Source organism: Pleurodeles waltl, chromosome 3_1, assembly GCF_031143425.1.
Source record: "Pleurodeles waltl isolate 20211129_DDA chromosome 3_1, aPleWal1.hap1.20221129, whole genome shotgun sequence".
NCBI classification, from domain to species: domain Eukaryota; kingdom Metazoa; phylum Chordata; class Amphibia; order Caudata; family Salamandridae; genus Pleurodeles; species Pleurodeles waltl.
The window spans coordinates 1,170,010,348-1,170,023,247 of record NC_090440.1 but is presented as its reverse complement, the minus strand read 5'-3'; the positions used below and the strand labels follow the sequence as shown (position 1 = coordinate 1,170,023,247).

At 39.9% G+C, this 12,900-nt stretch overlaps 1 protein-coding gene across 3 annotated transcripts in view; it reads right to left on the bottom strand.

Annotated features, from left to right (window-relative positions):
• Window positions 1-12,900, bottom strand: part of ZBTB44 (zinc finger and BTB domain containing 44) — a 340,531-nt gene that overhangs the window by 146,162 nt on the left and 181,469 nt on the right. For all 3 annotated transcript variants that reach the window (XM_069224464.1, XM_069224466.1, XM_069224465.1), the window contains one exon: window positions 11,703-11,787. In XM_069224464.1, the coding sequence (XP_069080565.1) occupies window positions 11,703-11,787 (85 nt within the window). The remainder of the gene's footprint in view (window positions 1-11,702; window positions 11,788-12,900) is intronic.

Genomic DNA, 12,900 nt, shown 5'->3' with positions numbered 1-12,900 from the left:
AGATTTAATAAATTCCTGATGTAATGTCAGTCCCAACTTCTAGTGGGATGACCAGCTATATAACAATAACTCTTTTCTATGTAGTGTTACAATTATTCTACCTTTTCTAGGCACTGTAACCATAACTTCCTGTGACCCATTTTATAGTACTGAACACCAAGAATTGATGCATCTTAACACTGGGTTCAAGAAAGAATATTCTACGGACAGTGCTACTGGGTTCCCAAGCTCTTCATTGGTACATATAAATGAGTGTGAGGATTGTGCCTACTGCTGCAATCTATATGCAACCTGAAGGGGACTGGTTTGAATCCCAGCAAAGTCATCTCAGCATTCATCCTTCAGAGATTGATAAAGCTGGGCGTAACTGAGTTTACTAATAGAACTATTTGTCATTTACAGTGCTACAAAGTTGCAAATATGCTGTAACAAGCATCACTTAAACACGAATTATGATTTTTTGTTCAATGACAAAACAAAGGTTTAAATGGAAAATAAAGTTACAAACGGCAAGGGCTACAACACATAAGTCTGAAAAGTACGGTAACACATCAGTTAACAGGCTTATTAAAAAGAAAACATCACAGAGCTATATAAATACAACACCTATACAATTTAGGGAGACATTCGGGTTTGGTGACTCAGTGGACTAATGATTCCACTCCAGGCATCTGTGTTCGACCTCGTGGTGACACGTTTGAATCCTGATGTGTCAATTTAGTCTTTCGTCATTTCGAACTTGATAAAATTTGTATAAATGGGTTGGGTAACAATAAGTATATTTTATTTCAGTGTGAATGTAGCCTTCAGGGTAAACGTGTGGTTTACAAGTACAAGTTATGTTACATGTATTTGAATATAAGTGGTAATTCAGAATTAAACAGTTTTATATTGTTATATTTTGTGTTTTGTAAAACACCTGAAATGTTGTATCTCAGGACTTTCAAGAGATACTTTCAAGCCTTGCAATCAGCAAACATTGTATCCTTAGATCCTGTTGAAAACTGTTAAGTGGATGATTGTCTCGTTATCTCGATCTCGGTATTGATCTCAGTACAGCATCCGCACAACATCGCACTTATAGGGCCCAACTTAACATATGATAAGTGGCTTGACAAAAAAATAAGTCATATTTATTTATTTATATATAAAACAAAACTATGTGATATACTGTGCTTTTTGTAAACAGACATGGAAAGAAAATTTACTCAGACTGGCCAATTCCTTGCTGTGTGCTACGTAGCTCTGCTTGATGACAATCATCAAAAAAACAAACAAAAACCTATAACCCAGGCAAACAAACATGCACACACGCAGGTATCTTTAAAGAACAAGCAAGAGTAGAAGAGATAAGATGTCTGCGAAAGAAGCGCACTGTAAACTGTCTACCCTGTGAAATCAAACACTGCCATTCGACAGAAGACTACTTCAATAAGCATTCCCTATATATGGTATGAGCTACAATCACATTCATGTCATTGCTCTGGTTTATAAGTGTCTGCATTTCTCCTTTAACAACTTTAAGACTCAGAAAAAAGCTTCACAACTATGTAATAAAAAAACCTCGAAGACGCTAGAAAATGTTTCACAATTACACAATAAACAAGCATTTGCAATGCACTGGGTCTCGCGTTACATCGAGTTAGAGCTATTAGCGTTGTAAACGCCTAATCAGACTTTTCTTGCCAAATTAAATTGAAAACAAAAGAACGAGTGATAACGCTGTGTAATACACAGCGCGATCGCACTGCGGAGTAAAGAGAAAAAGTAGTCCAGAAACCATACAGAAAACATAGAGCCTCGTAGGTTTCCTGTAGTTTACCGGTGCTCTTGAGGAGGGCTAAACACTGGGAAAGGCATGACGTATGCATGCCTTTCACGAATGAAAACAAGCGGATTTTAGAAGGGAAGCCCACAAACGAATGTAAGTGACAGACGTAACATGGGCATGGTTAAAATCCCCCTAAAGGGAGATTAGAAGAGGGACGGTGCGCTTTGCGCTCGCCCCTAAAAAACGATGTGGGAGGGGGTGGTGGGGATGGTAGACACAAACAGGAAACTGAGGGATAGGCGGGAGGTGTTTGGGATGACAGTGCGAACCGATTCAAAGCACCGCAGCCACCATGAGCGCGAAGGACAGACACAGAAGAAAAAAGTAGTTCACTCACATAAAACATATCAGCAATCGTGCATTAATCCATGTAACAGGGTCCGTTTGCAAGGCGATAACAAAACCGCCCCAACACAGGACAAACGTAAAGCATTTAACAACACCCTCAAGGGATTTTTTAAATGGAAAGCCCCCGAATGAATTAAAGTGATGACATGGGCGTGGTTAAAAGCCCACAATACTTACAACAGGTCGGAAGGGCTTGTGCGCGTGACCACAGAAACAACTACAACGCATAGAGAACGCCTCCGCACGCCTCATCCTCGACATTCCTCGCCACAGCCACATATCCTCCTACCTGAAACACCTGCAATGGCTCCCCATCAACAAGAGGATCACCTTCAGGCTCCTTACCCACGCACACAAAGCACTCCACGACATGGGCCCCGAATACCTCAACAGCCGCCTCTCGTTCTACACACCCACACGTCAGCTCCGCTCAGCCAGCCTCGCCCTCGCCACCATCCCACGGATCCACAGAACCACCGCCGGTGGAAGATCATTCTCCTACCTGGCAGCCAAAGCATGGAACTCCCTCCCGCACACCTAAGAACTACCCAGGACCATCTCGCCTTCAGGAAACATGGCTCTTCGAGCAGCAGTAACACCCCTCCAGCGCCTTGAGACCCTCACAGGTGAGTAGCGCGCTCTATAAATGGACTGATTGATTGATTGACCTAAAAAGTACCTTTGGAATTATCTGGTAATAGGAAGAGCACTGGCTAGCAGCCTGTGACTAGAAGGTGTACTTGGTCCAGGCCCCACACATTGGCATGAAAGGCAAAGCACAGCAGGAAGTGAAAGCAGACACATGCTGGCCAATCAGAAGCAGGTAAATTAGAGTGACATTGGAAAAAACAAATGGTGAATTCATGTAAGGGGTGAGTTCAAAACCCTCTTAAAGATTTTTTTTCCAAATTCAAGAGACTTCGCAAGCAGAGCACAAGCGCTTTGTAGGAAAAACCTAATAAAAGAGGTGCATGTTGAATTCCAGCTTGGTTTGCCTACTGCATTGAACTGAGACACATAATTAATTTGGTTAACAAAAATGTAATGATAAAACACCACCACTGGATTTATTTTTCATGCATTTCCAGGTAAAGTATTTGTTTGTCAGACCAGGGCCGCCTTAGGCAATACACCATCAAAGCTGAAAAACAGGAGACATAAAATGTTGGCAACTAATGCTACTCGCTTGCCCTTGGGCAAAGCTGGAAGGCAAAGCAGAGCAGGAAGTGAAAGCAGACAATGTGCTAGGCAGTAAGAAGCACATTACTTATAGCAACGTTGGAACAAACAAATGTTTCTCTTGTTTCACTGGTCTCCATACCGACTATTATCATGCTACTTTGTACATTTAACAAGCTTAAATGGCACTATCTCTATTATAAGCTGCGATAACATGATCGGTTTCACAGTGCAGCGGCCGTGTGTTTCTTGGTCTTGACATGGATTTTATGTATACCTTAAGGGTACCAGCGACACTTGCACTTTGACCTTAGAAATGGCAGCCCCTTGCATTCTTGCCCAGACGTGAGGAGCAGGCTTACAGATGCCACACAGATAAAAGCTGGTGTGACTTAGACGCCATATGGATGAAGCACTAGAAGTGCTGCAACACCTACACAGGTGCCAATCACCCTTTCTTACCTTGCAGCTTAAAGCCCTTGAATGGTTGTTTATTTGGCATCCACCAAATACGGGAATTCATTCTGTCTCCTCATGTGTTTGTTTTGCAAGGTCATGCTAGGCACCACTAAGACGGATTCCTTTTGGTAAGCGCAAATGCCTTGAAACAGAAGCAACTGGTCATACGTGGGTGGGTGCAACTGGGATTCTACTGGACTCTGTACAGGTAGTTTGCCCAATTTGTTAAAAAAACACTCTCTCTTCGGACTATAACTGCATGATCAATCCACCAATAGTTAAAATACCACAACCTTTTTTTTTATATAGAACTAAGCCCTTTAATCCTTGCTTTATTTTTCAGCGAAGTGGTTTTCACTCGCATACATAGTTTTCTTGACTATATTTTCAAGCACATATGCTTGACTTGCTTTCATGGCACCTTAGGTTGTGCATAATAGGGGAGTTTGAGCACAAATTGATCTCTTCTGTCAAGGATAATCAGTGTTCCACAACACCATGTTTCCTTATCTAGGATATCCAGATGTTCATTAAGAATTTGAGCCCTGATGATGACCTCAAAATAACGCTCCCAACCTCGGTGAGGTCGAAACGCACCGGAAAGTGTGTGCATGAGAGAGGTGGAGAGACTTATTTCCAATTTCCCAATAGGCACCGCACTGCCAGGCTACAAGGGAAATACGGACCACAAGCCATATAGGAAACTGAACTCTATGCAACTGGTTCACCTACTCATAGCGATTTCTAGGAGACAAGTAAATTGGCCTATTACGCTAATCCATACGGCAGGACTTTAGATGGGTAGCCCTTCAATTAATGACTCTGGACAAAAGAACTTTATATATTATCAGTATTGATGTTTGGTCCTACCTAATGTATGTTTTTAAGTGTATTTTTGTTCACTAAAGTTGTGCAACACATTGTTACTGTTCACTGTAACAACCTTTTAAATTCTTGAAGCTTAAAACATGATCAAAATCAAATAAAACATAAAGGATTTATGAGCTGTTTTGTGTATTGAAAACTAACTAATTGATATCCTATGGGGGCCTCTCCTATCCAGTGTTTCAGATTAATACAAGTATTCCATTAATCACTGTTTTGGATACTTATTGTGTCGCCCTAAGTGGGACGGGAATGCCTGGATGCAGGTCTCGGGACCACTGTATCACTGGAACCAAGCTGTACTTGGTTGATGAGCTCATAACTAGGGCAAAGCCAGTCCTGGGTTGCTTTTGTTCTGGTTTAGGGAGGCTCTGGCTTGGCAGTTCAGGCTGGACTGTTTCCACTGGAGCAGGATCAAGAATTATTTGTATATCGCTGGGTCCAAACTGAGGTGGCATGGTGTGCAAAGTAACAATGGATGGGGGATGCAGCCCTGAGTAATTACCAGTGGGTATGATTAATTCAAGCATTCCCTCCATCACTGTTCTGCATACTTATTGTTATGGATGACTACAGCGTAATCAATGGGGTTGAAGGCGGCGGTATAGGTTGATGATGACAGAGGACAAGATGGAGGGACTCAGAGGTGGTAGGGAACTTTGAGGACCTAGAGGTGCCAATCAGAATAGTGGTTGTTTACTTGTGGGCCGTGGGCCGCTAAGGAACCACAAAGTCTAATTAGGGGGTCCGTGACTGGTTAGAAAATTAAATAATATGAACAGATTAAAAGAGGGTATATAAATAAGGAAGTGTAAAATTGACATTTTTAAAATGTTCTATAAATGTAAAGCAATTCAAAACTGTAGTCTGAAAATTAAGTTAGTATCCTCAGACTGATTTCTTGGAGCAATGCAAGTGCATCAAACAGATTATAGTGTGGACAATGAGCGGCCTAAACTGAATTTACAAAAGTTCCAAACTTCCCATTAAAATAAAAAGATGTTTTTTTATATATATTTGTGAATTAAATAAAATATTTAATCATTTGTTTGATAAATACTTTTTGTGGTTCAAATCAGGAAACATGATTAGGCCAGAGTCCACAGCTTCCATCACCAAACTTGTCTCAATACTGATCAAGGCCACGCTCCGATCCCAATGGGACACAGCCTTCCAGCAACCCATCAAATCCACTCGGACAACAATAATTTTGACGGGGAAGAATTTAGCCCCTTAATAAACAGAGGATAACTGGTACGAGGAATTGCAAGATGCTAATGACCTGAACATTCCACCAGACACTGGCCTGGTGTCTTCCCTTTACCATGCAACAGAGGAAAGCACCAACTTTGTAATGACTCAGTGAGGGTCCGTGTATTCCAATAATAATTCAGTGGGGCATCCCCGGGCTCAATTAATGATTAAGTGGAGGTCCACAGAAGTCAAAAGGCTAAAAACCACTATATTAGAACAAACTGATGGGAGTTGGATAAGAAGGCGAACAAGTGAAACACACTGCAAGTGAATTTCACTTGAGACTTCAAGTTGGAGATGGGTGCGGAGGAAGTGATCAATGGGGTTGAAGGAGGCTGTGAAGTACAGGAATACCAGAAGGCACTTGTCATCTTTATCTGTTGGCAGGAGAGCATCATTAAGGGTTTTGTGATGTAGGTGTTGGCTATGATGTGCAATGGAGGTGTCTCCGTGCTTTGGTTTGATCTGAAGCAAGATCAGAAGTCATGCAGGAGATGCTTGACGCTGGTCTCATCTTTAAGTGGAGTATAAGCTAGTTCTTCAATGCTTTTGCTGATTAAGGGTAGGCAAGTGAATGCACAGTAACTGTCAAGGTCATAAGGGTGTATTGTGGGTTTCTTAAGATGTGACGGGGGGATTGCCTGTATTGAGAGCTTCAAGGAAGATACCTTGAGCGGCAGAGGCATTAAACATTGCCAGTATGCAAGCATGAAAGTTCTTCCAGAGAGGGCTTTGATAAAGGGCGAGCATAAGACATCATCGTCATATAAGGTGTCTCTAAGGGAGTTGAATTTGTGGGCGAGATCTGCAAGATATAGGGTTTGGGAGTCGACCACTACAGGACTGGCATTACTAATAAACTGTTGCATCTTTTGTATTACTTCACTGCAAAAGAGGTTGATAGCCTTGTGCTTGTCTGTGGGCCAAAATATAGGAGGATCAGGCATTGGATCGATGACAGCTTGTTTGTCTTGATGAATGTTCTACTGCTAGCTTCATTGATACAATTGGTATAGTACATGTCCTTGGCCAATCTAGAAATATTGAAATGTTTATAAATTTGTATATACCAAGGGTGACTGACTTAGATCCAGTAGGGCCAGTTCTATGTTGAATTCTCAAAATATCCAGATAGTAATAATTTACTTACAATTAATCGAAGTGGGACCTCTTTACTAATTGTTATTCAGATGGTGCTGGTATAGTACTTGTCCTTGGCTAATGTGATGAGCTGTCTGGATGTTGCGTGAAGTGACTTCAGTAGCTTAAGGACATTGGAGTTCTGTTTTTTCCTTATCTGACGGTGGAGTATTTTTTGTCACAAAAGTGTTTAGAGTACAAAGATGCACAAGGCTTTGGTTTGCATCTGCATGCTTTAGTTGAATTGTGAGTGTACACATGGATTGGTGTTTCCATAAAGACAAAGTTGATTATGTGGCCTTTGGAGTGTGTTGATTGCATGCCTTGTTGCACCACACTGAGTGTGTTGATGAGTGGAGGGCTGCTTGCTTAGGGTGCAGGACCAGGTGGACTTATGTATGATGGCGAGCTTCCTGTCTTTTTTGTGCGGACCTCATGCTGGATGTTGTGAGCTACTACAACTTGAACATCTAGAAGCTGGGGGTGAGACATTTTTTGTGATGAAGAGTGCAACAAGCTGGCGCAAAGGTAATTCAGCTGCCAATGACTTGGGCATGGAGTACTGCACAGCATGCGTTCATAAGCATTAGTTTGAAGTTGTGTTGGTAATGCGAGGGTGTATGGTAGTAAGTGGGATATGTATGGGGTTGCGTCTATGTATTAAGAGGGTGTGGTGTGAGTGTGTGCAGGACCTAAGGCTAGGTGTGATTGAAGGAATGGGTAGCGGGGAGTGCTGAGCTGGGAACATGACAAAAGTTTACTTTATAAATGCTTGTCATGGTGGTAGTGTAACAAGGAGTTCTAGTCTAAGGCTTTTCCAGACACTAACAAGCCCAAACACCTTTGTCTGTGTCTGCCTAACAGGCCCAAACAAGTAATGTTTTCTGTGTTCCCTTTTTGCAGAGCACTCCAGGGTGGTGGGACACTCTAAACAGTCTGACTTAAGTAGGGAGGAGGCAAGAATTTTCAGGTTGGAAGCGCAGTGCTGACACTTTTGGCTGGAAACCTGTGATGTCACATTCTGGCAACTGGGAAGAGTATTGTCAAAATCATTAGAAGTAGATATTGTAAAATGAGTTTTTCTTCCCTGTTTTTGTATAGATGGTTTTGGAGGAAATTTAGTGATGTCACTTCCTCAAGAAGTGGATGCTCAGAAGTGACGTGATCTCATGTCCTGAAAAGGTGGTTGATGAGAGGTGAAATTAGAGCACTTCCTTTAGAAATTGGTGCTCGAAAACGAGGTCAGTTTCTCAGACTTCTTTTAAAGAAGGTTTTGGCATGCAACCAATGATGTCATTCCCTAAAGAGGCTGATTATGGGAAGTTCAGTGATGGCACATCTCACAGAGATGGATACTGAAAAAGGAGGCATGTCTCTATTGCTTATTCTTTTAAACTACCCAGAATCACCTAAACATGACTCTAAATCCAAGTCCAACAGATTATTCCCCATTATGGAGAAATTAATTTCAGTAACCAGGTAACACCCAGCCAGAATTGCTAATTCCAGCCTTGTTATCTCCTTGCATAGTTCAAAGGAAACTCAGGATCGCGGTACGTGTGTTGCAGTCTCACCAGCACCCACCTTACTCCTTACAAAAACATACTTTACAGAATCTACCAATTGTCTTAAATTGTCCACATTAGCACATACACAGGAAGGCACCAGAGGATTATAGCCTGCAAACAATGCTGTCCCCAAAGCAGACAGGCTTCAGATGAGCTTTCAGAAAATCGTTCAGCTATGTGGACCGAAATAAAAGGCCTACTTCACAGCACACACACACCTTAGTGCACCTCAAAGGCTCTTTGCAGATTTGCTTACACTTTATCCATAAGAAGCTAACTGTGCCCAGGCATTCAAGAGTGCTACAAGACAATCAAATGGCAGATGTGTTATAGAAATTAGACTAACATAACAATTCTCCTTTGGTTAATGGAACCTCATTTTGGTACCATCATTCTACATGAGTTAGTGTCTGGAAGATGACAATTTATTGTGCTGAGAAATCTCTAGGGCTGAGATAAGCCGAAATTGTACAATTCTGGTTCAAATTCATTCTGGAACTCAAATTTCTTCGTATGCCATCAGGGACCACAGTCAATAATATCTGACAAATCAAACATGCTGACACAATGTAAATAACGTTTTAAGGCTGCTTCCCGCACCTGAAGCAAGATGAGCACTCGGTCTAACTAATCTAAAAAAAATATCTCTTGAATACATAAGCTATCGCCTTTCTGAGACCTGCAACAGAGTCTGTTCAGATGCCCGTTTCTTGAAGTTCCAAGTTTCCTCTTCTACTGCATTCTTAATCTCAACAAGGTGCTATGCAGAAAATGTTGTACGTACTTAATGTAATCTAGTAATCACTTCACACTTCATATACATGGGGATAAATAACTTGAGCAGTCCTTCAGGAGGATAGCCAGTCTCCACAGTAAACTTGATTTGTGTAACAGCCCAAAACAAGCTGAGATGAGCAGGAATATTTAAGCATTTAGTAGACACTCCTAATATATGAAAAGTATGGTAACCAAAACGGAGGCTGCAGTCTGGTGCTGTAATTGCCTCTCCACAGTGGCTAATAATGTGACTTTCTACAGTTATAACAATATACTTTGATTGAATGGTTTATAATTCACACGCAATATCCATGAATCACATACAAAAGGTATGTGATTTGCATTTCAATTCTGCAAAAAAGTCTAACCGAATAAAGAAGAATTTTAGAAAGTTTAACAATTTATTGATACATTTACAGGACCTCAAGATAGGAAAGAAGATAAGCCTTAATCTAGACTAGCTATGTGTACTTCATTCAGACTGTTGAGCCAATGCTTAGGTTTAAACTGGAAAATATTTGTATTGTATCACTGACCCAAGAAAACATTCATCTAGGAAAAGAGCTGCTCATTGAGAAATGTCTAGAGATTGTATATACCAGTGGTGCTTAAAGTAGATCTAGGCCATATTTTCACAATATCCATATACAAATAATTTACTTACAATGAATATAAGTGGGACCTATTTACAAATTCGGATAGTATCTCAAAAACCAACCATGGACAAGTTATCTTGGATCAATGTTGGAAATCCCCGAAATTCATTCTAAAACAGAGAGTGTACACTTATTTTCATTTTTGTAGAATTAGGATTCATAATAAGTGGCATAAGTACTAAATAATCCCTCGATAATTCCTTGTCCAATATCAAGGAGACACACTTGAGCTCATATATATTTCTCGATCTTGCCTAAAGTGATCAATCCCCCAAAGGAACATTTATTTTATCTATCTGTTGTATGGCCAAAATCTGAAGCTATTTCACTAAATACCTTTTGCCAGCATGAGTGCTACTACTGATAGTTGATAGAATATAAAGCTCACTCACAATTTCTCAATTATCTTTGTCACTTTGTTTCTAATGGATATGTCCTAAGCAGACAGAACAGCCCCGTTATAATTAATTCACCATCATTTTAGTAGCCCAGTTACATGTCAGTATATTCAACAGCCCTAGCAAACAAGTATTTATGGTTCATCACAATAATTTTAAATTCACTCATGTGGATCCACTGTCTCAAGGTCTATCAAAGAAGTCTTCTCAACTTTTTTTAAATAAAAAATAAGAGTCTTTCAAAGCAGAGTGTAGTGCTCTAAAATAATAAACAATAAATAATATTTTGGCAAAGAGATCATGTTGCAAGGCTTTGCTTACTACATCAAAAAAATTGAAATTGGATCATGCATCAATTACAAACAAAATTTAGTCATGATCTGGTCCAAAGTAAAGTTAATCTTCAAACATGAACCTTGATATTTGGATTTAAAGAGGTTGTGAGCAACCTATGATTTTAGAGATTTGCCCTCAAGGTCATTTACATCAGGCACGCATTCTTTCTAGATGTCAAGGGATTTTCAAAACAATGGACTGAAGGGGGGAGTATGAAGTCTCAGTAACGAATGTCACAAATTTGAGTTTCCTCCCAAATTAGGGAGTGAATATTTCAATAACTTCAGTTTGCAGAAAGCCTATAATGTATTATTCTTTGTTTTGGGATGTTAATAAAATTTACAACAATGTGTTGCTGGTAGGTATGGCCACGGTGATCACTTTAGGATGGCTAGGTTTCTAAATTGTTGTAATTTTAGTTCACGAGCAAAGAATATGAAATCAAATGGAAATAAACCACCATCAACATGCAGAATCAAAAGAAACTTAACAATTCAAATAATACATATCATTACTGTACAAATGGATAACACGAAATGTGGGGGTGCAAAACACCACAGTAAAGGTCTACACCTAATTCAATATTAGGTCCTCTAGGTAAAAAAGGATTTTGCAATAAAAACGGCACAGTGAAAAACTCAATTCATAATTTAATCCTGCCATTCACACACTTGAAGGTTTGGAGATCCCTTTAACGTTTTAGTTTACCTTTATTCTTTTTTTCTGATTTTAAGCAAGAGGCCTTCATCGCAGTACGGTATGACAGATGCACATGTGCAAATCTACAAAACTCCTGAGTCAAACATGGTAGCTCATTTATGGTAGAGCAACATTTGTCAACGGACAGAGTGTCCTCTGCTTGGGAACATACCGATCGTCATCGTCTGGGTGTACATTTGGGCCACTGGTGCTTTGGAGTGTGGGTAATCCCTCAGTAACCCCTTCATCGATGGACCCTGTATCAAGAAAAAACAAAACTAATTAGACTACAAAGAAAAGGTCAAATCAATTTTGATTTGGCACATGCTTTAAAAGACTAACAACTTGCTTTGAATGCTACAACTCAGGCCGACAACACTTTTCACAGAATTATGCTTTTAAAACTGACGTTTGGCAAGAGCCTTGGCAACCATTTTAGATTTAAACTGGCTAGTGGTTATGTGCCTTTCCGTCCACACTTAAGAACTTTCCTCAAGATGCAAGAGACACCTGTCAGTTCATTAGTTACAAGCCATTCAGTCAAAAGGCCTTGGATTTAAATTTGAAATGACTTCAATAGTAAGAATTATATGCCTCATCAGTCACAAAAGGATTGGTGAATTAAGAAGCAAATGTTGCTTACTTGTAGCTTTTGTTCTCGAGTATGGATAGCTTCCTTGTATTCAAAACCTACAGAATATGTCCTTGCTAACTAGGTAATCTATGAACACAAAAAAATATCAAACATTTAGGCACAGAACCTGGCAACGTGATGAAAAAGCATATGTGTCAATATCAGTCTCAAGATCTTTGGGAAGAAAATCCCATGACACATCATTACAGATCATAGATGTAGACCATTTGGCCCATTGCATACTCTATTTCCAAAACATCAGACTAGAGTAGTGGATATACCTAATCTTTTATATAGCTAAAAAGACTAAGAAATGTCTAAGCTTACTTTAAAAAATCTACCTTAAAATCTCTGTAACATAAAATTTCACTGGTGAAAGGGAATGGCCTTCAACTTTTTTTAAAAGAAAAATTATAGACATTGTGAGGAAATTACTTGTATTATATTGCGTGGTTGTGCGACCTCACCATGTAATGCACTCACCAAACCCTTTAGGTCGAGTAGGCTTCATCTGTAAAACCTTTGGCTCAATCCTGGCTATCTGTGGCACTGAGCAGCAAGGCTTACACAGAGAAACAAGTGTTAAGCATTTACACAGCATCAAAACAATTGCAGAAAAATTCAACATCACTTAAAATAATCTGCCACCAATTTTTAAAAATAGACTGTATTTTATAATAATTTAAAATACTAGAAGGAAAAAGATCAATGGAAGGTTTCGGAGATGTAGATTATA